Source organism: Colossoma macropomum, unplaced genomic scaffold (assembly GCF_904425465.1).
Source record: "Colossoma macropomum unplaced genomic scaffold, Colossoma_macropomum, whole genome shotgun sequence".
Taxonomy (NCBI): Eukaryota; Metazoa; Chordata; class Actinopteri; order Characiformes; family Serrasalmidae; genus Colossoma; species Colossoma macropomum.
The window spans coordinates 28,771,999-28,799,814 of record NW_023494789.1 but is presented as its reverse complement, the minus strand read 5'-3'; the positions used below and the strand labels follow the sequence as shown (position 1 = coordinate 28,799,814).

The 27,816-nt window shown below is 37.8% G+C and overlaps 1 protein-coding gene across 1 annotated transcript in view; it reads right to left on the bottom strand.

The window, feature by feature from the left end:
• Positions 1–27,816, bottom strand: part of atp10a (ATPase phospholipid transporting 10A) — a 67,402-nt gene that overhangs the window by 28,213 nt on the left and 11,373 nt on the right. Inside the window, exons 2-10 of the mRNA XM_036569663.1 lie at positions 18,142–18,346; positions 17,486–17,571; positions 12,962–13,068; positions 12,099–12,230; positions 11,256–11,386; positions 10,245–10,497; positions 9,391–9,608; positions 8,501–8,695; positions 3,112–3,673 (exon numbers count right to left, since the gene is read on the bottom strand). Coding sequence (XP_036425556.1) covers positions 3,112–3,673; positions 8,501–8,695; positions 9,391–9,608; positions 10,245–10,497; positions 11,256–11,386; positions 12,099–12,230; positions 12,962–13,068; positions 17,486–17,571; positions 18,142–18,346 — 1,889 coding nt within the window. The remainder of the gene's footprint in view (positions 1–3,111; positions 3,674–8,500; positions 8,696–9,390; positions 9,609–10,244; positions 10,498–11,255; positions 11,387–12,098; positions 12,231–12,961; positions 13,069–17,485; positions 17,572–18,141; positions 18,347–27,816) is intronic.

Here is a 27,816-nt window from a genome sequence, read left to right as displayed (position 1 = left end):
GCTTGCTTTCATTCCTTATAGCACACTGTTCTGAATCCAAGAGACATATAGCTGCTGCTGAGCCTCTGGACTAGCCAGAGTCAGAAACTGCAAAAATCATGCCACTCACTTCAAACCCTGTTCAGCACAAAAGGATTTCCTTTAGGGTTTTTTTGGCTGGTGGTTGTTGTGATCTCCAGCTGCAAAGTGTTGAGATGTCTCCTGCTAAGCACTCCTCCTGTAGTGTTGTCTAGTGGCTTTATGTACACAGCATTAGTGAAAAGTGCCAGAGTGCCTCTTACCATGCCTGGAATCCTAATGAGCAACCCTACCTGTGTCATTAGGATGCTTTATTACTAGTGTGCCTTAGACTTGAGCCAAGGCTGGAGTCTAGCCAGCTAGAATGCTTCATGGTATCAAAAAGATCAAAAAGGACTTCTTAAAGTTAAGATTTTTCAATACTCAAACAAGACTGTAATGCAAAAGTGGCAAACCAAGAGAGGGCAAATGTACTATGTGCTTATGGGACATATTATACCAGTAACTCATACAACAGGACTGACAGCATTACTGCATATTAGTAGAGGGCTTTATAGCGGTTGAAATTCTCTCTCATCTGAGTTTTGTCACAACTGTTATACCGGTATACCACAAATAAGTGCAGATAATGTGAAGTACAAACAGCGCAAACCATGCTAGCAGTGGGCCATTTAGCAGAATGGGTGAGCCACAGCCCAACACGGACACCAGTACAATTGCCGAGCCTATTTCCTCTTGTATCTCTACAGTCGCCTGAAAGTAAATGTTGCACCATTTAAGGTAGAACAGTAAATTCAAATAAGAAGCTGACTACCTCAAGTAATTTGTCTCATTTGTGCAACCCATACACACTGCCTGAATTTGGAAAATATTAGTCACTCATGCTTCAGTAACAGCTGGTCCACAACTTGTTTTACACACAAGACGCAGACTGCGAGCGGTACGAAAGAAACAGGCTCTGCGATTGTACTGTGTCCATGCTAGACCATGGCTAACCCGTTCAGCTAAATGGCCTACTGCTAGCATGGTTTCTGCTTACAATACATACATACATACATACATACATACATACATACATACATACATACATACATACACACACACACACAAATGCAAACTGTTTAATACCGACCCATTTGCTCACACATGACTTCATAGTGTTACAAAACAGAAGAAAATTTCAAGATCTGTGCTGTGATGTCACTATGTCTGCTACCTGACCAGAGCCTGTTTTCTAAAGAGTGTTTCTGAAGGAAAAGGCCTGTGTACACTTCATGCATTCTTACACTTTGTCTCTTTCTCCAATAAAGTCTACCTGTACAACAAGGCCAAATCGCCATGAATAAAATTAAAAGAAAACTCATTAAAGGGGAACAGTTTAAAAATTGAATGAGTCAGGTGCGTCTTCATTTTGTAACTGTTCGTTTTATCAGATAAAAATGGTATTTTGAGATATGACGGCAGTAGGACTGGCATGTCATCTCTTACACAATTCATTGTCAATGAATGCAAAACTCAAGTCAAACTGTGCTAGAGTAAGTCATAAAGTAGACTTTTATTCTCTGTGTTAGATCCATCTAATACTTCAGCACCCAGAACTGATGCACAAGGACAATACATGTAGTACAGCAGAACAATCCCTAAACTTTTAAAGGGACTCACTAGCTACTAGACTATGCTGATATTCAAAAGTAAGGTATACCGTGAATTTCAACATACAAATTATTGTTATAGTGGACACTCTGAAATACCGTCACTGCATTTTATCCAGACAAGTTTCTGTTGCACAACAGATTTTTAAGACATGCACAGACGCTCTGGTTTCAGAAGCTCTTACTATGCGGTCACATTATGAACCCGTGCTTTATTTGATGTTTGCACAGCTGTTTTACGGCGTTATTGGTTTCAGCACATTCACAGCTCACAATAATGGTTGCAATGCTCTACTTTCACACGCGATGTGTTATCTAGAGTACCAAGTGTCTACCACTAGGCCTGAAAAAATATCTACGGTAAACCAAAGCCATGACACTCAATTAAGAACATCTAAAGAAACACAAAAAAAAAACCAGAAATGACAAAAGCCTGCTGTGTCATTATACATAGAGCCATCAGAGAAGTAATTGTATAAACACCAGTACAGGACTGCTATTAAAAATGACATTTCATCATGTTATTCAGAAAATTATTATGATATTAAAATTTTATATTGGCCCATGTCAACTTGCTACATGGTTCAAAGTGCCAATCGCTAAAATACCTGCAGTTTTAATTTTTAATCTTTATTTTTCTACATAATTTCAACAAAGCAGCTGTCCTGTACATTGTGTAAAAATTTCATGATAAATGGACAAACAGAAATGCTCCACAATGACTCTGAATGCCTGATCTTACGTTAACTTGCATTCTGTAAAATTAGTATTTTGGAAATAATTGTTTTTCTTTGGTTTCTTTGTTAAAAGCTGAACGTAACGTTAGTTAGTTGTGTTATGCGTTATGTACACATTGTGTGGGTGTCTAGTTGCTTTTGATTGGTTTAACTCTTCTACACGTAGTTCACAAGCAACATGCTTCTAGGTTAAATGTACCCACCTAAAACTTAGGATATGATTAAAACTGCAGTTCTTGCACTTTAAAAAAACTGCACTCTTTCAGTTTGCAGATTTGATATAAAATGATCTTTTAGCCCTATCAGGTTGTCAACTCAGATGGGACAGCAGCCACAAAACAATACAATGAGATAATATGATGCATATTACTGGCTAATTAACTGTGCTTATAATTACAATAAATCAGAAACAATCCATCTTCTGTTAAGAATGGAGGCACCATGCTTTCTTTTGAAATTTTCTGAAAAATCGATGTGTTTCAACGTTACTTTCCAATGAAGAAAGAAAATACCTGCTAGCAGGCTAGTTACTAATACTTTGGGTACAATCTGTAACACTCAGTTTCATATCCATATATAAAGAATAGGTTTTGCCTAAATAATGATTTGAGTGCTGACACCACCACCAACTTGGGGTTGGTGTCCCCAAACATTTGACAGGCAGTGAATGTTGTGCATTGCTGTACTGCAACCAAACTCCTTACCTGATGGTGGTCTTATAAGGTCCATGATGACTGAGTCAGCTCCTTTGGTATAGACAGTGATCTGCTCCGTGAGTGGGTGACGGACCACCACAGACATCCTCTTCCTGGTGGAGTCAAAGCCCAGCGTGTGTAGCAGCTCGAAGGTCAGCTTGCCCAGGTGTGGCAGCTCCACGGTCACCTGGTCCGGCAGCCGGCCCACCAGAGAACATTTATACGCACGGGCAGCATACACCAGAGCTGCCTCGTCTGGAGACTCCGCTTCATAGCGAAGCTCACACTTATCCGGTGCAGATGCCTTAGCTTGGTCATAGTTGGGTGGAACAGGGCTGAAGGCCTGCTGAAGCCCCTGACCGGGAAAGCGCTCCTCGTTCAGCTTGGTAAGGGTGCTCTCGGCTGAGGGTGAGGACAGCATACTGGAGCAGGCGCGCTGGGAGGAGGAGCGGTTGGTGGCAAGGCTGGAGGAGCTGCTGCTGTTGGAGCCTGAGGTCAGGCGGCTCGGCGTGAAGCGCTTGATGAAGTCTTCGATAGTCTTCACCGGAGACTTCAGCTCAAAACGACGCACCTAGAAAAAAAATTGAAGACATTAAGAATATGTATATAATATAATGATATCGTAATTAGGTCTATCATGTGGCAAGATAGACAAATTACACAGAAGCCTCAACAACTAATTATATACATATGTTGTTGAGGCTTCTGTATATATAGTTGTGAGGCTTCCTTTGCCCTTATTGCAGCTTCAGCTGGAAACAATTTCTATGTATACCATAAGAATATATGAGCACATTTATTATATCTTATCATGCATTCATAAAGCATTATAAATGTGCCTATAAATGCATAAAAATAACACATTATAGCTATGTTCTTTATGTGTTATAAATTTGGTTACACAATGCATTATAAGTTTATAACATGTTACATTGTCAATGCCCAATTCTAACAAATATTGTTATAAACACACATGATTTTTTTCTACAACTTATGAATTATATCTATATTTTAAATGGAATAAAAGATGTTTTTAAATTAATTGTAACATTGTCATTAGATTTCTTTTTTATCAGAAATATAATGTTAGAACCCCTATTATAAGAACTTAAGTTGTATTTGTAAGCTATAAGTAAATTATATTTTAGACTGAAGGAACTTTATGCATAGTTTTAATATTGGTAATGCCTTTTGCGAGCTGGGACTAAGTTTCTTTTATACTGACGATATTTTGTATTATAAACTGTACTTATAATGTCAATTCATTACACATAACATAGCTTTAATGTGTACTGCATTTATATAAATATTTATAGCCATGTTTAAAGTGTCTAATGAGTGCATTATAGCATGTTATGATTATGTTTATAGTTCCCGCCTCAGGAACAGGGTATTTACATAAAGTGTCACTCTTCCATTCTTTTCAGGAGACTTGCTGTCAGTTTTTCAAAGAAATCTGCAGGGATACTTTTCCTCCAAAGTTCAGTCTTAGAAGTTGGTTGCATTTTCAGCTTCAGTAATCCTAATTACAAACTTCCAGTTTAAGTGTTCTAGTGCAAGTTTTCTTCTTTTTTTGCCCATGTTTATCTGATGGTGACAGTTTTTGGTGGTCTACTGCCCAGTTTCCCCACCCTCGTTCTGGAATTCCCCCTGTTTAACAGTGCAGACACTAATATGTGCAGTGCAAGAGTTAACCGTGGACCATGGTTGGTAACCAGTGGTCTACTGGAGTGGAAATTAAGGGCGCTTTCACACCACTCAAACTTTTTCTTGAGTTCAATCTATTTTGACATGCGTAAGCTTTCCACCAGTAATCAGGTGTGCACTAAACAAATGAACCATGGTCCTGCAAAAATGGAGTCTCGGTCTGCACCAAAAAAGGGAACTCAACACCACAGCATGCTTTCTACTTATTCTAACAGCACATCTTCACTGTACTATCCACACAATCTGCTTGTTTTAATACCTGACTCTAGACAGACACTCATGATATTCCTGTAGGATAAGCTGCTGCTGTTAACAACAGACGATTAATGGAATAACAGCAAAATGAAAAAGACACAAATGTCAAAAAAACCCGAACTTCTCACTTTAGAAAACAAACTTGGTGTTAAACCGCTTAGGCTAGGGGTGAAAAAAAGGTCACCTGCTGCACCATATGTGCTTGCCAACTCTCCACAAGCAGGCAGCAGAAAGCAGTTTAGCAACATTCAAACCTCACCTAAATTAAAGAATGTCCTTGGGGCATCACTTTTAAGACACACCTTTGCAGGTTTCAGGATGGGTCACTTTCAGTTATGGCCAGAGCCGATATTATAAGCATAGCCATTTATTCAGTTATGTACAAACTCAATCAAACTTCAGTGCCTGAACCTCTCAAACCTTTCCACTAAACAAACTCCCTCTGGTAATTTTACTGTATAAAAGAGAGAGAGAACCAGAAGACCACCTCCATTATCATCTCCAGCATGAATTCCAAAGAATGATTTACATTCCAAGGTTCTACTAACACTTTGGAGCCTAAAGAGCTTTATTAGTCCTGAACATTCCAAGCCAAAAACATGTTTGAGCACATGAATAATTAGTTACACTTGTGTTTTTAAGTGGTTCAACATAGCTAAAGTAGTCTGATAAAATAAACAACAGAAAAGGTCAGTCCTTGACTTCCTACTTCTGCTGGAAACATCTCAACCCCACTTTTCAGGAGTTCAGATCTTGGTGGGTCTCCTACTCAACAGAAAGCACTTTTTGCTGCACTGAGAGATGATGTGCAAACAAGCAAGACTAAGACTGCACATAAAAGAGGTACATAGAGACAGTAAAAGAATGAGATACCCACAAGCAATAACGACAACGGGCATTTTAACCATTCTGGCTAATTGAAAATCAGTATTTATATCTAAAAAGTGTCTGAATACAACAACCAGAAAATACTTTATACACTTAAGAAAAACCAGTCAAAGGATTTAATATTCATTTGCTGAGTACAGCTAACACAAGACAGTGATGTACTCCAGAAAAGCTGAATGCTCAAGCACGCTGGGATACTGTGCCAAAAACATCCAAATTATTAATTTTATTTTACTGCATTTATAACAGTACAGAAATAAGCATTATATTTATCCATAACACTAATCCAGGCAGATCTAGTCCCAATTTCTACATTCTACATTTCACAAATCACTGTATCAGCATCTACAGATATACGCATAAAAAATATCGGATATTGGCATCGGCCCACAATTCCCATAACGGTTCATCCCTACTAATCGTGTCAAAAATGTACAGGGCTGGGATAGGAAAACACTGGGTAAGCAGTTTTTTTTTTTTAAAAATCAGTATCAGGCTGATACTCAAGGTTTCAAACCTGGTGTCAACATCGGAAAAGAAAAAGTGGTATAGTGTCATGTTATAACTGTGATAATATAAGGAGGAACAGAGATCATGGAGGAAGCTCTGAAAACCTAGTCAAGAGACACTCAGTTTTCACCAGTATGTGCTGGGCTCGCCCCTGGAGTTACAGGCACCAGGCTGACAGTCATGTTCAGTCACTGTTCTGGCCTAGCATTATACAGTGGGGTTAAAGCAGAGCATTCGTCAACACAGCTGCTTAGGATACATTAGGCTGAAGCAACAGTCACACCCTGCTCTCCGCATTCCAACCCAGCCACAGGAAAATGGCTTATCTCCACGATACAAAGAATAAACTCAACATTTACAGCTCAAGAAAACATTTGCAGTGCCTCTATAGAGCATAAAACTCCAACAAAAAAACTGCACCCTGCCAGTAGAGCACACTGGACACAGCCATTACACAAACATGCCAAAGCTGGGGTGGATGTCAGAGATAACCTCCTAAACACTGGTAAAAGGAGCAATTTTCCCAGGGACAGGATGATACAGAGCTTTTCTCAAAACATTGCTGTTACCTTTGGAAAATGCCCGGTGTACATTCTGCATTGACAAATGTTGTTATACTGGCAAATACTCTTCTGGTATTGTTAAAGTACCTCAGATGCTGTGTAATGTGATTGAACTCATCTTTACAAAAAACTCTGGACTCACAATGATTTATTTACAATAAATGATATTCAATGCATCAAGAACTCTCAAATATGAACACATTTTGCTTCAATTACAAAGCTTAATTCCAAAAAAGTTGAAAGAGTATGTAATATGCTAATTGAAAGCAAAAAGCAATGAGTATTCAACTCTGCTTGGCCCGTAGTGGATTAAACAGTAAAAAAACTTTTTTTACGTTCTGCCTTACGAACCTTATGAAACGTTGGGGCAGAAGCATGTTTATCACTGTGTAAATTACTTCTCTTTTTTTTTCTTTCTTTCTTCTTTTCTTTTATTTAAACAACACCTAATTATCATTTGGGGACTGAAGACACCAACTGATTCTTCCATTATACAAGTCTTCAGCTAATGCTCCACATGAGGCAGGTCTGGACCACAGGCAGGCCAGTCTAGCACTGCTGTAACATGGAAAATGCGGCTTGCCACTGTTATGCTGAAATTAGCATGCAAAAGACATCAATACAAAAGATGTCATCTAGAAGGCAACATATGCTGCTCCAAAAAGTGTACACACAGTCAATGTTACTGGTGCCTTCACAAAAGTGTAAATTACCCTTCCTACTGGCACTAACACACCTCCATACCATAACAGACCCTGGCTTTTGAACTTGGTAACAGTCTGTAGGGTCCTTTTATTCTATGGCCCAGAGAACACAATTATTTCTATCTGAAAGTTTGACTCATAAGACATGTACCTTTCATTGTGCATAGTACAGTCATAACTTGCATTTGTGGTTGCAGTGACAAACAGTGCCTATACAGGTGACGGAATCATGCTTAAGATGTTTCTTCAAACTTGATAGTCTTAACTTGATCCTATCTCAATTTTTTTGCAATGTGTTGTAGACACCGATTTCAGAACGAGTGCCTGCAACACACTTACAAAAACAATCAAGCTTATAAAGCAAAACATTAAATATCTTATATTACCTTTGTTTAAATACAAGTTAAAGTGGAATTTCAAGTCACAGCTTTCTATTTTTATTTGGAACTTCTTTGAAATTACGGTTTGCATTTTGTATGATTCAAGAATATTTAAAATATACTGAATACACAAATGTTGCTAGAGTGTCTATTTATATAGTAGTGAAATATATATAAATAAACATAAGTGCTAAAACATACCAAGTATACTAATGTTTTTGTTTGAAAATCACCAGAGAATTTTATTTGCAACGACTGAATCACCACCTCCAGATCGAAGCATCGATGCATTTTCACACCTTTGCACAACAAGTTTGAAAATCTTCAGTTACTGAAGAATAACTTTACTGACACTTCTAACACTCCCAGTTCTGAACCTGAACACACTGACCTTCTGTCGTGGCTGGTTAGGTGAGGACACGACCACAGTGTTGCAGATGGTGAGAGCGATGAAGAAGTCAAAGACATCGCACAGGTCAGGTGGGATCTGGTTGAGGAGCTGACTGTGGAAACGCATGAACTCCATCTGACTGCCACAGTCATTCACTTTATCCAGCAGCTGAGGATCTGGAGTGATGTCTTTCTCCTAGTACACCCAAAGAGAATGCAAAAAAGGCTTGATGTAGCAGCTTTCTAAGCAAAGGTGAGAACATTCAAGAATATACTTGGACAATTCATCAAGCGAGCATAATATGCCACTAGGGCTGCACAGTATCCTGTTTGTTAATTGTTACTATAATATTGCAATATTGGCCTCTGTAAAACTGATATTGCAGAAGGCTGTAATATGAAAAAGAGCCCTCCAAGCCCTGAATCAAGGCATTCAAATGATCCAACAAACAATTATTTTGATCAGCACAATGAAGGCCAATCTTTTTCCATCTAAAAGCAAAGATTCACTTGTGCTTTTAGTATTTTGCAAGCTATTTCAAAAGCTATTTCACAACCATAACATGAAGCAATATAAATGCAATATGATGTGTTGTCAATTTGAAGCAGCCTTACACTATGAAAGATAATTTATAAAGAATTAAGAACTACAAATATTAGATGATACTAATTACTAATTAATAATATTATTATTAATCAGTAATAGTTTTTAGAAATTACCTATTTGCATAGAATACATGTATTTGGTAAAAAATGGATTTGTCTCATTTTAAATAGTAGTGCTCTCCTTATGTCTGAAATACCATCACTTCATCCTGCTTTTAATACTGTTCATGTGCTTGTCGGTTGTACTGAGGGCATGTGAGTGTGTGTGCTTGTACTTGTACTGACCATAGGGCTGCTGAAGGCAGTGTGTTTGGACAGGATGCTGGCTCTTTTGGCCTCGGCACGACTCCCTGTGCGGCGGTGGGATTTGGTGCTCTGAGAGCGTAGCACCACTTTGCCACTGTGCTGGCTGCACAGGCTCTCTCTTCGTGGCAAAGTTCCACCATGAGACAAGCACTCCTCCTCTTCAGAGTCTACCTCCTGGTACATAGCAAGCCTCCTTGCTACAAGGGTACAACAAGTGGTAATTAACAACTAGCAAGCAAATTTTAACATGCTGAAGTTTTAAAGAACATTATCTATTTATTCATTCAGTTTTTCAAATCAATGTAACTAGCAATACAACTGTACTGAAAGGATTAGCTCTGCAAATCTTCCCAAAATGTAGGTCTTCAAAATGTTGCAGTAAAGTGGCCAAAAGGTCAAATTTCACACTTTAAGATAGCTGCTACTGTTTTTAGCCATATGGCACACTTCAGTCCATTTTTACAGACAGCAGTATGTCATACAGTGCAAGAAATCAGATAAGCAAGTCTATTTGAGATTACTTAAGAACCTGAGGTAGTTTGAGGCAAGCGTGGGATGATTTAGGCAAACTGGTAAGGTTCCATTTTTGTTGGTCACATTAGCCTCATATCTCCAGTGCAAAACTGCACAAGCAAACTTTTAACACCAAACACGTCTCGGCCGACTGACTACATTTGGGGTAGGAAAGGGGGAACCATGCAAATTTGATATTTGTCCAACTATTCCTTCAAGCAATACATCCTACACATTTCTGTAACATATGTATTCAGACAACCACGGAAATGCTGAGTGATTAAATAAACACAGAGGGAATGATGATGGCACGGCCTCACCGTTGGCATCGTGCGAGTACTCTACTCCTGCCACGGTGCAGCGGCGGAACACCATCTTGTTCTCGGTGAGCGTGCCAGTTTTATCAGAGAAGATGTACTGCATCTGGCCCAGGTCTTCAGTGATGTTCAGTGCTCTGCACTGCAGATGTGAGTCTGTCTCTTCATCATACAGCTCCATATCCTGATGGATGAAAAACACCTGGCAGATCTTCACTATTTCAATGGAGACAAAGAGGGAGATCGGGATCAGGACCTGCGGACAAAGAAGAAAGAAAAAGAGAGGACAAAGACAGAAAAAAATCCCATATAAGAATGGCAATATGGAAAAAATGTTACAATATTTGAAGGCAGTTTAATGATATGTGATACGTATCCAATATTTATTTTTTCTGAGGTTTGCAAACAAGTTGGAATGGACAAAATGCACCAACAAAACAGCAAAGTCATATTCAAAAATGACTATGAAAACCACAAATATTTTGCAGTTATATATATATATATATATATATATATATATATATATATATATATATATATATATATATATAAAACTTTTTTTATTTCAATGCTCAACTACTACTACTACTACTACTACTACTACTAATAATAATAATAATAATAATAATTAGAATCTAACATTGAACAGGAGTGAAAAACATCAAACAATTAGTAAAAAAATTAATATATACAAAAACATAACAAATAATGGCATACCCACTATACTCAGAAAAGCTCAACGAGTTAATTTAACACAATAACAGTCGTATTACCCACTTCACATTACATTGTTTTTGTCCTTGTACTGTAAATTACAGTAAAATATGAAACTGCACTGCTGAGTTTACCTTTAACCTTTAGTTTACCTTACATATACCTTTATATTACATATAATAGCATGCCAAAGCATTATGTCACTATTGTATATTTATCCCTCCTTTGGCATATCGTGAGGCTTATGCAATAGATAACACTGTCTATCTTCTATCTTTTTACATCATTATCACAATTCACCTGAAACACTATTATCATGGTGAGGAAGAGATATATTGCCGAGACCACAGGAGATAAATCTGTTCCCTCAGGACTCAGCACGTCAAACACGGGCCGCTTATCTCCATACTGGTACATCCACAGGCCGTGACCTACAGAAAAGCATTGTTTTTTTTTTTTTTTTTTTAAGAGAAAAAAAAACAAAAAAAAACACAAGAAAAGAGAGGCAGAATATTACCAAACATTAAGTATACAATTCAAAGTAAACGTGCGGCACAATTTTGATCACGATACCAAACAGCAAAAGACAGTAAAGCAAAAGCATGCTGGATTTTAACTGGATATTAGTTATTTCTCACTGCAGCTCACTAAAACAAGCAGAAAAATGCTCTGATGCTAAATTTTCAATAGATGTTACACTGATGATTATAAGCTGAAGTTGCTTTATTTTGATGTAATGTTGAGTGCTGAGACTTTGCAGAAAGAAGAAATATCCTTTACATTTTAACCATATTGCACCACATTTTTATTACATTTAAATAAAACATAAAAGCAATGGATTGTGTATCTATTTAATTAAATATGTAATCACATGATTACTTTTGAATTGTATAGCAAACCAACAGTAATTCTCAAGTAACTACTGACAACTAAATGGACTAAAAACACTACTTTGGAAAGACAGACCCACAGATTCTGAAGAAACTGAAACTCTAAACCACTTCCTGCATGAGAATAGCTCTACACCGTTACCAAAGTTCCCACAATACACAAAAATGAACAAACTTCTACTTTCCTATCTTTATGATACAGCAGGACTGATAGCTGAAGCAAAAAAAAAAAAAGTCCCTGAACGCTCCTTACCGATGGCCGAGAACAGACACATGACCAGCAGGATGATGACACACCAGAAGACGTCCACATTCATTTGGCGCTCCAGTTTGCTGCGTTTGTAGCGTGGACCATTGTTGTTCAGCATGGCTTTGGTCTCATGACCTGGGACACATAACACAGAGCAGTCTTAAAGCCTCCACCAACCATAAATTAAACAAACTCTGTAAACAACCTCTCCAGCAAAAAATCTGTAAATGTTAAGGTGCAATTGCTTTATATTAAAAAAGAAAAGAGAAAATGTCATAATTGTGGCGTGTGCAAAAGCTTGTTAGTAACACCCCCCTTGACAGATATCAGTTTGCAAACACTTTTTATACCTAGATAGACAGATCTACCTCCTTCATGTTTAACAGCTGGCTAGATGTTCTTTTCATCATACGCACTGCAGAACGACTAAATCAGTCCTAATGTCATTTAAGGCCTAACAAAGGAGGTTATGTTCTGATATTTTACACCTGGAAGCTTCCTTTATTTTCTTGCTTTGGCTTAAATTAAAGTGATGCACCATTTTTACACATGTTGACCAGCCAAGGTATGTTTGGGTTCTGAAGCTTGCTTCTTTAGTTCAATGTTGGAGTTACAAAATTAATCTGGCTAACAAGTAATAGCAGCCCCCAGTTAGCACTGTGCAAACTAAATCAGTAACCTGCACTAAACAGTGCTGAGTTGTTAAGTAATCTCAAACAGATTCACTATGTGGTATCTGACACTGGTATCACACTAAAGTACACTGCATAGTCAAAACAGCAGTAGTAGTCATCTTAATGCCTGAATTCTGCCTGTACACGCCAGTTTGAGACATGGCTTTGTGCAGCTGAAATGTAGACTGGTACCTGCATAGATGACGATGCCCACAGCCTCCTCAGTGTTGCGGATGGTGCAGCCTCTGAGCAGCAGGTTGTCTTTGTACAGCCCATCTCTTCTCCCATTGCGATGGATTCTGACAAAGAGGTCAAACATTCATCCAGTTCACGTCAACCTGCAAACGTGCCTGTCACGGTAATCTGTCTTTTTCATTGACCCCTAAAATGTCAGCATTTGCTAGTCACATTAGAGTCAACGAAGGCATTTTCATTTCATCATGGACACCGGCTGTCAGCACCAGCGCCTGAGCCCAGCAGACACTTATTTCAGTCCATGGCCCAACGTGCTCAAGACATCGATCCATCATGGCTTACATCACGCAGCACTTCCCCTGCCGGACCCCTTATCTCAGCACAAAGCTGCTCTGATAGAGAAGCACTGACCTCACTAAAAAAACCTGAGCTATACAGGTAAGGCCTGAAGCCATTTGGGAGCCCTCAAGATACTAAAGCCTTTCAGCCAATGCAGCACTTTATACCAAACTCCACAGCTCCACTTTAAAAGAACGATAAAGAGAAAGTAGAAAAGATTCACAGCTAAAGGAGCATGAGAGGGTTTAAAGCAGTAGATCTGCGAAAAATTAATCATATACAATTTTCTCTTTACTCAAAAATATAAGCCGTGTCTTAAAGCCAAGGACGCAGCCGAGGAAGCCAGCATTTCTCGGCCATCATATCCCTCAAGGCTGTCCTGTTTGGAAGAATCCTTCGAATGCGGCAGAGAAATGCATCATTCATTTCTGAGAAATCAAAGGACTCGGCTGGTGCATCTTTCAAGAGCTTCAGTCATGCTTATATGTGAGGTGGCCACAAAAACACAAGATGCACAAAATGCATCTCTCCCAAAAAAAAGGTGCCTCAGTCCTCAAAACAATAGAAAAAAAAGGGAAAAAAGGACCCTGAAGAACCCTCCATAAATCACTACATCTTTGCCTCAAACCACATCAACAAGTAATCACAAAGAGACTTGCTTATAGAGCTATAATAAATTATTTCAAAATGTCACTATGCTTTTCTTAGCATATCATGGGTATCATCAACACTTGCAACATTTCCCAACCACTGTTTGATGAAGAGAGCATAATTAGTCCTATTTAACTGGATTTTGCATAGAACACTATGAAACGTTGAATACCAATTGTTGGACAATATTTATTTATTTATTTTAAATGTGGCACTACTTTGCCTATTTCAGCTTAGATGTCAAAAAATTTAAAAGAAAAAATGTAAAGTTCTTGAAGTTGTGATATTACATTTTTGTCATATTGCTCAGCTCTACTTGCTTATGTGGTCCATGACTTGCAGTTATCTATAAACACAGGTAAAAAGCACATTGCACTAGTAGAAACAAAAGCAGCAGCAATCTTAAAGCCTGAATTTTGACCATACTTTACTCTGTTTGACTTTTTGCTGAGCCATCGCTTTAAGGATTCTGATCCAGTGGCAGTGTCTGAGAGGACCACCAGCCAAGTTCAAAAGGCCTCAGGGATCAGCTCTGCGATAAAGGCGGCGGCAAATGCAAATTGAACCGTCGCTGAATGAGCGCAGAATGTTAAGCACCCGCGGAGGGGATGCAATAAGCTCTTAACACAAGCCCTAATCGCAAGGCTAAATGGTGGATTACATCTGTGTTAGTTAAATTGCCCTACTCTGCTTTTGCTGAGCTTTTGTCTTCTCTTAATCACAGCCAGGTTTTCTTGGTTTTCCACCAGCAGTAGTGTGCTTATCACTGAGCTTTGCCCAGGCCCACCGGCGGCTCTAATGCATTACAGGCTGATAAGTGTGCCTTCACACTCTGGGCCAAGTGTTTGGACCGGGGCATGGTTTAACCCTATTGCAAAACAGATCCTGACCAAGGGTGGAGGCAGGGGTGTGGTAGAAATCACGTTGATTGTAAGACTACACACTGTACATTCACCCTTAATGTAATAAAGCATCACATCGACGGCAACCAGCCCTTTACCCTTTCCCTGGCAGCTGGAGACACTCTAGAGTAACTGGGCAACAGAACGCTGGCAGTGCGCCAGCAGCATCTGCTCTCCATCACGGATAAAGAATAAATGTCATAATCATTCTACTTCCTGTCAGCTGACTCACTGGCCCTGCTACTATCAGCACGTAGGTCTTTATCTGCTCCACTCAAACACATATACAGGGACACCAGCAAGGACACAGTTCAGTACATGGTAAGGCAGCACAATAACTCGCTTGTTAATTATCACAATACTGGGTTTACAATACATATAATCATAAAAGGCTGCAAGTAGGGCTGAACAATGAAACATTTTTAATTTCCAAAGCACAAATGCATCAAATTGCAAGCAGTGCTACTTTAATTCTTTCATGCATTATTCAAATTGTCTACTTAAGTGGAGAAATGTAAACTAAATACAGTCTGGCAGTCACACTACATTCAGGATTCAACCCTTAAGCCTTAAAAAATGGATGAACTCGTCTTCTTGAGGTCAAAAAAGGCCTAACAGCTTAACTATAAGAAAATAATCACTAGTAATTCACAATCACAGGAATATTAAATATTTTATTCAGCCCTAATTGTAATTATGTAACTGAGCCCTTTAACTAGATAAGATAATCATTTATTTGTCCCACAACTGGGAAAATTCACAATATCTGAAACTAACTACTACCATCTGGTTTCTCATACGAGGATTAAACCTAGTCTTAAATTAAACTACAATGCCAACGATGATTCACCATCAAAAAGCCTTTTAGCCCAGGCTTAGGCCTAATCTGGGTCTGGGAAACCGGCCCTAAATGTTTTGTGTGTTATAAGCATCTTGAACAATGTCAGACGATCCAGAGGAGTTTCTGCGGATACTTGGATAAATCATAATTAGATTCATATGATTCAACAAACGTTCTCCATTTGTCAAAAATAGTACAGGCTGACCTTCAACCATGTCACATCAAGTGCTCACCAATGGCAACAACCAATTAAACATTTACAATCATATGACCATTTTACCTGCTCTCTAAAACCACCAGTGACCCTTTACATGTCTTTATACATGTAAATGTTGAGAATGGAAAAATACTGGTAAATACAAAACAAATCAATCATTCAGTCAAATAATAATAATAATAATAATAATAATAATAATAAAAAACTATTTGCCTTACAATGCCCTGTATGCACATCTCCACCATAAATGGCTTTTAAATATTATGTTTCAACATAATTTTAACATACTTTTAACAAATTATGTTAAAACCTTTAAAATCACAAAACTAAAACTATCATAAAACTATATCTCAGGCATCAGCATATTCATAATTTCCTGTCATAATTTTGTGACGTAACTTTTGCAGGCATTAAACTCTACAGTTGTCTGGTTTTCTGGGTAAGCTTCTCTAGTAGTGAGCATTTCACATCAAACCACTCTGAATGACTTTGTTCTTAATCATTTAGTTATGCACAAACACAGTGAATCTAAAAGGTGAGGAACAACTGATAAATCTAATGCGTTGGGAATAATTACATACCCAATGCAATTCATCCCAGATGTTGTGATGTGTGCACTCATCAGCACTCAAACCTTTCAGGTTTTTCAGTGCTTTAAAACATGTTTGGGCCAAATGATTTCAGTGGGCCAAATGAGCAGGCGATATGGCAAAAATACACTATCACACTACTTAAGAAATCTTCAGGATACGTGATATATATTACAATAACAGTTACAACAGTTATTAAATAACTAATACAATAATAGTTCCACATTTATAAATAGTATCAAAACTACGAATACAACGATTTTTACGAAGGTATTTATAAATTATTTGCTAACGAAACTTAAGCAGAACAGAACTTATCGAAGATGTTTTTCCTCTGTTTAGGCAAGAAAAGTAACACAGACAATCAAACATTACTCTGAAAATGGCAAAATATGGCAAGGTGTCCATAAATCTTTGATGGTGTTCTTTCTTATCTAGTCATGTCCCTTATAGTATCAGTTGCAGATAATTTTAAATCATCAGTTCTAAGCACCAACTGCCTGGTTTAAGGTGTGTGGTACCAGCCTGCAAAATGCTCACATATATTTGCAAAAATACGCACTAAAAGCACCTTCTACTTTTTTTATATTAACAATCCTAATAAAACAAAGACTTTCTAAATCATTCTTCAGGTCTCATAGCATTTTAGAAGAATCACTCTAGCATGCTGTGGGGTAATTAGACGGAATAACTGGGTCCAGAGGTTCTGCATGTAATGCTAGTGTAATACTAATAAACATCAGTGCTGCAGGTCATAAATATTGACTCAACCAGTTATTTGGATCCCACCAGCTAATTGACTTTTAACCATAGCTGAGACAATAATAGAGGAGGCATTAGCTGAAATGGTTTATTTAAAAGGAAACTGCTGCTTACTGTGCATGAATCTAAATTTCCACACAGTGAGGAACTGATATGAGTGCTGGCCACGTTACAATATGAAGAAGAGTATTTAAGAGCAGTAAACAATGCCATACTTACATGTAACCGCGAAATCTGTTCAGGTCATTGTTGGGCTTTTCACACTCAATAACACTGTTGTACTTCAGGGGGTCGAACTCTGTGTCCTGTCAAAGAATTAGTTGTGATATTGAGCATGGGTTTAGATCTAATTATGTGATGAGAAATGCTTTAGAACAAAAAAGCAAACAGGATTACCTCTTCATGTGGCTATTCTCCCCGGGCTTACACTACTGACATAACAGTGGGCAGTTCAGTGGCTGGTTCAATGGCCTGTGATTTTGTACGGTGAAGTTCATGTCTAATGAAAGGGATGCTTAGGCATTTCTTAAGGTCAGTTACTTTTTGACAGCTAGGCTCAAAACCACCACTCTAACATGCAACTTAAGGTCTCATCAGAGAGGGAAAACTGAGGTCACATTAGAGGCAGGTCTAGAATGAGCTAAGGCATTTAATTAGGTAAATACAGACCAGCTGAAACCACTCAGCGAACAAACCAACACCACCATATTAACTATTCCCATCCAAACACTATGCTATCAGGCCTGTTTGCCTGTTGCCTCCAGTATTTCCTGGAATCTGTTAAATGGAAAATTCCTAAGGAAAACAGTCTGCAGTGGCGCCGCTTAGAAACACACAGAATTGCACTGACTTGTAGGTTAGTAGTAAGCTCTTACCAGGTCGATGAAGCTACGGACCACCTGTCTCTGTTTGAGGTTGGTCTCTCCATCCAGCGTGGCTGTCTCGATGTGGCACAGGCGGTCTGGGTCGCTGGAGCTCAGCAGCAGCACGTCGGCCGGCAGGATCTCATTGCAGCGCAGCCGGATAAAATCTCCCACCCGCACCTCCTTCCAGTACTGTTCCACGTAGCGCCGCTCACTCCTGGAGACAGAGACACACGTACACTTGATCATGCTGTGGTTTACCACTGTTTATTACACCCAAAGTATACTAACAGCTGCTCAAGTACATTTTATTCCATTTAAACAATTTCCAAAATCTTTTAACAGGTTATATTGTTTACATGCATTATATGTATATAAATAAATGCATCTGCACTCTCATCCTTCTCAGTCCCACCCTTCATAACACGTCCTTGGCAACACACTCATTTTCAGGCATGCATTTTCAGGGTGGCACACAGTAGAAATACATCTTTACTCAAAAATATGAGCAAAATCTTAACATTTCACTGTCCTTTCAAAACACAAAAAAGCCCTTTCATTGAACTGTTTGTCTCTATATTTTCTCCATCTTCCTGTGATAAAACATAAATACCCAAATCATGATTTCAGTTTTTCAGTAGTGGCCCATTCACATGCCTCTTGATGCTCAACATGAAGAGAGATCACCTCTTGATGCTCAACATGAAGAGAGATTATAAATCGCTTGTCTAATGTACATAAAAATCATGAAATAGTTTCACACAGCTAACATTTGCACTGTTTATCTGCTGCTGCTCAAACTGTCTGAATGTGTCGGTGCTGCCTGGTGCAGGAAAAAGCGAACAAACAGTTTTTAAATCACCATTTCTCATTTTCATCTAAACATCCTGGAATATGACACTTCATTGCAGGCCTATTTAGGTTATTTTAATGTCTATTTTTGTTATTTTATTTCAAATGATTTAGCAGTTTTTCTTCTTTGGATGAAAACTGAAGTACTATTTTCAACCATTTTCAGCACAAAGTGTTTGGTGGCCCAAATTTCAGTGCGTCCCTAGTTTAAATGCATCATTCATCAAGGAACTATGTTGAGGAGACAGTCATGAAAACTTAATTTAAATGTAGTTTGGGACAGCCAGTCAACCTTTAAGTAAACAAGACAAAAAGGCCAAAAATAAGAGCATTAAACAAATCTGATCTGAAGAGCACATGAGGAACTGGGCCTTGTCTATAGAGCTTTAACCAGGCCCCAGTCCTCTAGTAGAGGGAGTACACTGTCCGCCTGAGGTGATGAGCAAATCGCCACCTATTCCGGCAGAAGCAAAAATAACATTACAGGAGTTGGGCAAACACGACTGCAGGGGCTGGACCTCTATATGGCTGACAGGGAAACAAACCTTTTCTCTGTTCCCTTTCCCGCCCTTCCCCACTTAAGAGCGCGCCGTTTCTGCCATGAGGGAAACTATGACCCCTAACTAAACACAACCTCTCTCAGTGAACCAAGAACCAGAAACGCTTAAAAGGTAAGAGTATGAGAGTAAAGGAACAGGACAAAGTCAAATAAAGAGAGCTATGACATAACTGAGTAAAGATCAATGGGAGATGCTACGGTTGCTACATTGCTTAACTGACTGGCTTCAGTTCTTCAGGCAGAAATGAATGGGTTTTTTGAGATTAACTGGTAAATGTAGCTTTAGGTGTTATTTTCTTATCTTCAGATAATGCTAAACTCATACACCTTATATCTTTTCATGAACTTTATCATGAAAAATGTACCTGTGCAACAGAGAAACTGGCCTTAACCGGCTGAGAAACAACCTCAACAGACTGAACTAGTTTTTGGGCAAGTTTTTCCTGAAATATCTTTGGTTGAAGTGCTGATTATTGCTGAAAGACTATGCCGTAAAGGAATGCAATTCAAATCAGTTTGAGCAATCAACTGATTAAAATTTTCAAATTTAATTAGATTCAATTATAATTAAAATAAATTAATCATTTAATTTTAACTGCAGCCAAAACATTTTTTACTACTCAGAAAGGTGGCTAAGCCTGCTTATCACGTTAACATGACCATGTTCCAACCTTTCTTTATATCCTAGAATTAAACTGTTCTTGTTACTGTGCCTTTAAGACTGATTTATGCACATGATCTCTGTTCTGATTGGCTGCCTCGTATTGTGTCTAATTCAAAAAGCACTCATGACTTTAGCGTAAATGGGCGGGGCTAAACCTCTAGGTTAAACAGGTGGATATACATAAATGCTCTGGTTTTTGTGACATCACAGAAACAGTTAATTGAAAGCTTGCTGGTTTTGCAGATTTGTTTCTGTGTGTGGACTGCAGGGACTGGGGAATGAATGAAGTGCTATGAAACTTTAAGTGGTTATATGTTACATCAGAGCACCCAGTATTTGAAATTAATTTGAAGCATTCATATTAGTGCTGCACAATATATCACTTGTTAGTTGTTACCCAGTATTGGCCATTGCAATACCAACGTTGCAGAAGGCTGCAGTATGCAAATGAGCCCTCTAAGAAATTACACTGAACAACTGACCAATCTCAGATGCTCCAGATCTACAATCTCAGATGTGGGTGTTCTGATGAATCAAGAGATTCACACAAACCAACAAAGGCTGCCTGTCAAAAGGTGTTACAGCACTAAGGCAGAAGTTAAAAATGTCTGCATGAGACCCATGATATGAATGCTTTTTCTGCTTTTTTGTGTGTATTTATCTCAACACAACAGGTAAAAATGAACATGCTTAAATCACTGCAGTCAGGTGATTATGCAAGAATTGTGACAGGCCGAGCAACATGCAATAATATAAGCACAATATGGGAATTTGTTCATACAACACAACGTTTGTCACACAAATGACACAAATGAGGGCTGCACAATGAACCGTATTTTTATCATTATCATAATATGAGTTTGTGATAAATACATTGTTAGAGCGACGATAACAGAACTGATCGAATTACCTCATACATGCACAAACTGTTAGCAGCCCAATGAGTGTCTTCTGCATTTGGGATTGAACTCAGCTCTCTCACATGGGGGATGAGTAACTTATCCATTAGGCAAAATAGTCAATTACACACATGTGCACAGCTCAAACTATGTGATCTTGAACTACAGGCCTAGAAGAACACTAACATTAGGATTGTTCTCACATTCAGTACTGTGCTTTATGAGTGTGTGTGTGAGGCAGTAATACCTACAGTTAGAACAAACAAACAAACATATTTAATAATTAAGCAAAAATGAACAAAATAAAAACATGTATTTGTTCTTGTGTGTCTATATATCACTGCTGTTGGAAGAAAACCTTATCTCCATTTTTGTTGCTTTTCAATTTTTGACAATTTAAAAGTGCCTGTTGCTCTTAACATTAAGGTGTGTAAGTTTCATGACGAATGGACCAAAAGAAACAGCCCAGAATTACTTGGAAAAAATCTGGTTCCATTGACTTACATTAAAAGTAAAGTATGTTTTTTCCTTCTCCTGTAAAGTTACCATTTTGGAGACACAAGGTTTTCTTCCTACAACAGCAATATATATGTTTCTGTAGCTTTTATAGGGAAGAAGCTGTTGAGGTAATGCTGTTTGACCTTTCTGTTCACAAAAACGTTCTTGCAGTTCTGATGTAAGCAGCTGTTAGCATTTCAATTCTTTTATTTTATTTTGCACAATAGTAAACTTTTGTATTTTGCTATTTGCTTAAAGAGAGGTTAAGCAGATAACAAAATTTCTGTCTACACATTCAAAAAAAGTCTGTACATGCATCACATCCAGTCAGAGGCACACTATTTTAATAATGATTTATCATAACATTGTGATATCCCACAACTTAACCAAACATCACATTTTGTGAATATCGTAGAGCCCTAAACGATATCCACTTCAGTCTCAGGTATGATAAAAGAAGAAAGTACTAAAATTCATGCTGTACAGGACAGTAAACACCTGCATAAGCAACTGGAAAAAGTTTTAAAACATGAGTCTCACTGAGTGCATGGAAAAGAAATCAGAATGGAAAATTGTAACTGCCAAAAAAGATTCTACAATAAACAGCATTGCGAAGCTGACATCTTCAAACAAATATTCTAGTTTAATGGGATCTAGCCAAACTCAAACTGATGGTAGCAAGAAACACTGAATGAAACAAATATGCAGATAATCCCAGAATGACTCTTAACGAGGCAGAATCACTTCATAGTATTCTAAGAAGCCAAGCAAAACACACAAAGTTGTAAAAACATCTCTAAAGAGACGGTCTCTTTAGAAAGTTTTGCTTTGCACTGTTATCTGTCTACACAGTTTGAACAAAAATGACTCATTTTCAGTCGGAGGAATAGGGAGCTGTGTGAAGGAGTTGAATACCCGACCCAGCGTGAAGAAAATTCCCAGCATTCCTGCTCCTCTCAGCAGTCTCCCATCTCTTAAGCCAAGTGAAACAAGTGTTGATATCAAACACATTTTGGACATGATTTTGAATTGTAAACAGATTCTTTAAGAAAAAACAATAAGCCTAATGCTGCTTAAAACATGGTGCTACACAATAGTACACAATAGTGCAGCTTGGGTGAAAGAAAAACTACAGCAGAACACAGGAAGGGTGTTCACACATGCAAACAGTTACTTTCTAGTCATATCCATTGTTTTGTAAAGCCTTGTGTTATCTACTTTAAGGGGAGAGCTCCCTTGACCAGGGCATATTTTGGTCTTTCCATCTGAATTTACATGACCAAATCGTAAGGCAAGTTATTCAGTAACTGTATGAAATAAATGTAAATTTTTATTTTATTTTTTTTTTTGCAGAAGCTCCTCTCAAAATTAACAGAAAAAGTGTTTTATGATCATACACATATTACTATATGCTTACAGTTTACTGCTGAAAGCCAAAAATCTTAGACGTTCTCTGTATTTTTTTTATAAAAATAATTTTTACAGAGCAGATCACTGAAGAGATGCCATCTGTTTATAGTTTATAGCCCAGATTTGTGGAAAAATGGGCCGACCTTCAGTAGAATAAAAAATTGTGAGTTCAGCTTCTTTTATTATAAGGGATTAAAATTACATTACCCATCTATTTGACTGGAAAGAAGAGACACACCTTTTGAATGTAGCTTATGAAATATGAAAGTTATGAAGAATATGATGAAATGCATTTGACTTGAAAAGGTTAAATACCATGTACACCTTCAGTACTGGAAACAGAGAAACAGAGCACAGAACAGAACAGAACAGAACATCAAGGCACCTTTTGATAATAGAGCCCAACCAATGTATTTAGATACTGACGGCCCATAGATTCATCATTATTGGCAAAGACATTGTTAATAATGCTCACTGAAAACTTGCAAAGGGTGGAAAGTTCTAGACAGGCCGAGTCAATGTACTGATTTAAACTCAACTGAACTTGCATTTCACTTTTTGAAGAGGACCAGAACCAACTGTGAAAGGGCTGCCATAAAGGTTTGTCAGAGCATTCTAAAGTTATCAAGTGTCTGGTGATGTGAATGGGTGGCAGATTTTAAGGCAGTTTTTGCATGTAAACCAAATGCTAACTTTAAACAACTTCATTTTGCTTTACATTTACTTGTCGCAATACTTCTGCTCAAGCAGGGGTGCAGCTATAACTTTTAGAATGGGATGGTTAGGGAAGCCTCAGAGATTTTAGTTTTTGATAGTAACATTGCCAGGATTCAAGCTCAATCTCCCAACGATTGAGTGAAATGTAACTGTGTCACTTGGGAGCCCAACAGGAGTCATCACCAGTTTAACTACATCAAAGCAATAAATGCTGAACTGGTAAATTTGAACACAAAACATTATCAATTTTTTATTTCAGTCAGACTCTATCAGGTAGCATTACACCTATAAATTAATTAATAGAGATTGGACCCCAAGCTAATTCATCCCGATATACATTTAGACATCAAACCAAATCTACAGTGTAATAAGCAATAAAAACAATGAAGTGAAATGAGTTGTTTTTGTTAAGACATGAGAATGAGACTTTTTTTTTTAGTTTCAGGGTAATACAACATAAATCTTACTGCTTTTTCTCATCATTTTTGTCAGCTGTGCATAAATTTCAGGACAAACAAATTATGGGTGATGCTCAGGTGTTTCATGCTGGGAATGTGTAGGGTTGGCTGGAGCCAGTGGAGTTGGAGCAAATGCAAAGCAAAACTGCTGCTGCAAAACACTTTCTTTGAAAAAGAAAAACTGCTGGAGGTATAAGCAATTTGTTCATCAGACAGGAAAGGTGGAAAATTGGTAAAATTTTACTGGGGTGGCACACTGCTAGGAAAAAAAAAAATGACATGATGAAAATGAAATTATTTAAAATTGATGCACAGTTTTTCTGTACATAGCATAACTAAATACGTCCGTTTCTGCATGACTATTACATTATTACAGTTATTATTAAAAGTACACTAAATGACACAACTCTGTTGATGCTACGTATTCTAGTCAGTCAGGAGGCGATTCTATATTTGAATAAATAAAATGAAATCAAATCAGTTTATTCAGTGCGCAATGTTAACTTTTAGAAAAACCATTTCCCATAGACAGTCATAAGTTATTAATTTAGCCTGCCCTTGCTACAGGTTATACATGAGTCTAATGATTAAAAAGCTAGTCAGAAGATAGCCTACAACACACGCATGTATTTAACTGTAAAAAGTAATTAGCACGATATATGTTTATAGCCTACTTCGCAATGTGGCTCACAGAGCAGCACTGCTGAAGGGACCCAGCACACATTCACTCGCCTGTTTGCTCAGGAAATTAGCCTATCACAGCAAGATATGCTAATTATTAAATGAAGCATCATCAGACTCTCATAACAGATTGGGAACTACGCTGATGGCATATTTTCACTACAAACACAATCACTGCTTTACTGATGCTGACTGTCTTCACTTTCACTAACTGGGGTGGCCAGAAGGATGGCCATGCTTCATTCTAGGGTGGCAATGGCCAATGCTGGTGATCCCTTGGCTATGCCTCTGATGCTTGACTGAAATTGGAGGAGTACACACAACAAATTACATGTTTTCTGTATGGTTTAAGCTGTATGGAAAACATTGGGTAAAAATAAAAGTTGACATTCTGTGTTTTAAGTTCACTGCACATCAGATTTGTCAAGTAACGGAGCACTGCTACAGAACGCATGCAACTTTTTCAGAAATGGGGTTGTACAATCAGGAAATATATTTGGAACAAAAAGATTCTGCTAGTGAATGTGCTTATTCTGTTCTGTTATTGTGTTCTGTTGTTGATACAGATGCACTGATGATGAATCACAGGAGTGAATACCCAACACCCAAGAGTCAGTGAAAAGGGCAGTAAATTACTGTCCTATGGTACCATTTATCCATCAATATACACTAGGCAACTGAACACTACTGCAGAAACATATCACACACTAAGATGTGTTACATTCTTTGCACCATAAATCGGCAAAACGTCTTCAGCGCTAATATGCGTACACAGTACAGATTAAAGCATTGGAATATATACCAGTTAACAAGTATTACTACTATTATTATCTTTTAAAATTTAATTCCAAAATCAATGGTTTAACATCCATAAAAAAATCCAATTATCCTTGGTAGTGCATGGCATTACAAAAGCATCACATGACACTGAAAGCAAAATGAAAGCTCATGAGAATGAATGGTGATATTAATTTCATACTGCAGGGATCCTTTTTGGACCAGGTGTTACTCATCCCTAGTAAACACATGTCCAAACATACTACATCTTGAAAAGAATTATGGTTAGGGATGACCTCATTTATTACCACTGTGAGAGAGCTGGAGCCATCTCTCAGACTGAGCTGGGAAGAGTTACCTCCCATCATAACATGCACTCTCAGTCTAATGAAACATCACTTTTAGCTTAAGTATGGCTCAGGGCAGTTGAATCAGCTAACATGGCTCTAAAATGTAGCTTTCAGTTGCTATACTGTAGGGTATACTGCATAATATGGAACAATAATACACTGTGAATGTGATATGCCCATACATGTCAACCCATATGGTTTACTCATATAAACTATTTATTTATTTTTTTTTTTACACATGAGAAATGGGCCAAAACACCAAAGCATCACTCAGTTGACCTGAAAAGTGTTACCCTGGAACAATTCGATAATGGCATTAAAGGACAAAAATTTTATTTCAGTCTCCCTCATGACAAGATGCATTAGTAATGATAGTTACTTCTCAATCTCACATTGCAGACTATGGTTCAAGAGATGTTTCTGTTCTGTCAGCTCATCGCAGACCAGTCTGACTCTTCTCTCTCTCTCTCTCTGACTGCTTTGATTGTGTTTGTATGTGTCTAACTGTGTGAGAGATTGTTTAGCTTTTTAACTACCACAAAGTAAAAATGAATGAATTAATATGACTTCCATAAGAAAATCACAAGAAAGAAAATCAAAACTGGATACATTTCTCATTCATTTTCATGTTGAAAACTTACTATATATGTATCATATACTGAATGTATACAACTTGGAAGCTACTCTCTCTAAAGACTGACACCTATGTATGCCTTGCAGTATACTATAAACAAATTGATGAGCCCTTGATGTGACGTCATTAAAGCTACACTACGTAGGTTTTGGGGATTTGGAGACCTCTCTGGTAGAAACGCGTAATTGCACATAACGTGTAGAAAACATTCTGTAATTTGGGTTGTGCTTCGACCAGATGAATCTGATGTTTGCGAGCACGTTGAAAGAATATTTTAAGAGAACTCTTGCACTTGAGACCTAAACATCAAGCTGGACCTTCTTCTAGAGCCTGTGTGAATGATGTTAGCATGTAAAAACGTATAATATATATATATATATATATATATATATATATATATATATATATATATATATATATATATATATATATATGTGTGTGTGTGTGTGTGTGTGTGTGTGTGTGTGTGTGTGTGTGTATGTATGTATATGTATATTAAAGTCAAACAGAAAAAAAACGAGTAAAAATACAGAAAGAAAGGGGAAAAAAAAATTGACACAAAAAGTCCTGAGGCGACACATCACTGGTATACAATGTGTGTCCTTTTTGTCTTACATTATGTTAATATATGTATTATGTCTTCCTTTGCAGACAAAAGTCTATTTCCTGTGTATATGAAGGTCTTGCTACATTAACAAATTACTGAAGCTCCTTCAATGTTTGTTTTGGAAGCTACACAGGAACTAAATGTGTAGGTAATCCAAAAATAGATACATTAAGATGAACATCAAGCTGCATGGTAAGGATCTAAATATAAACTGCCAAAAAACAAACACACAGTCCTTTACTGCAAGGTCCTTCAGAATGAACACCACATTCCTTCTTTACAAAGAAACTAGTTCTTATATTTATAAGCAGAGAAAACACATTTAATAAACATGTCCAAACAGAGAGGAAGGTCCACAAAAACACATCACAGACACTAAGCAGGTACTGCTACACCCTCTAAGATTTATAAATACTGTAGTCAGATTTACAAAACGTACAACCATTTGTCTTTCTGTAAACAGAACAGTGAAGCCATCCATTGCACAGGTAGAGAGTTCATCTCCCAGGATGCATCGAAGGTTTGAGGGGGAAAATGGTCAGTCAAATGAATAGATTCAGCTCTTCTCTCTTTAAAGGGAG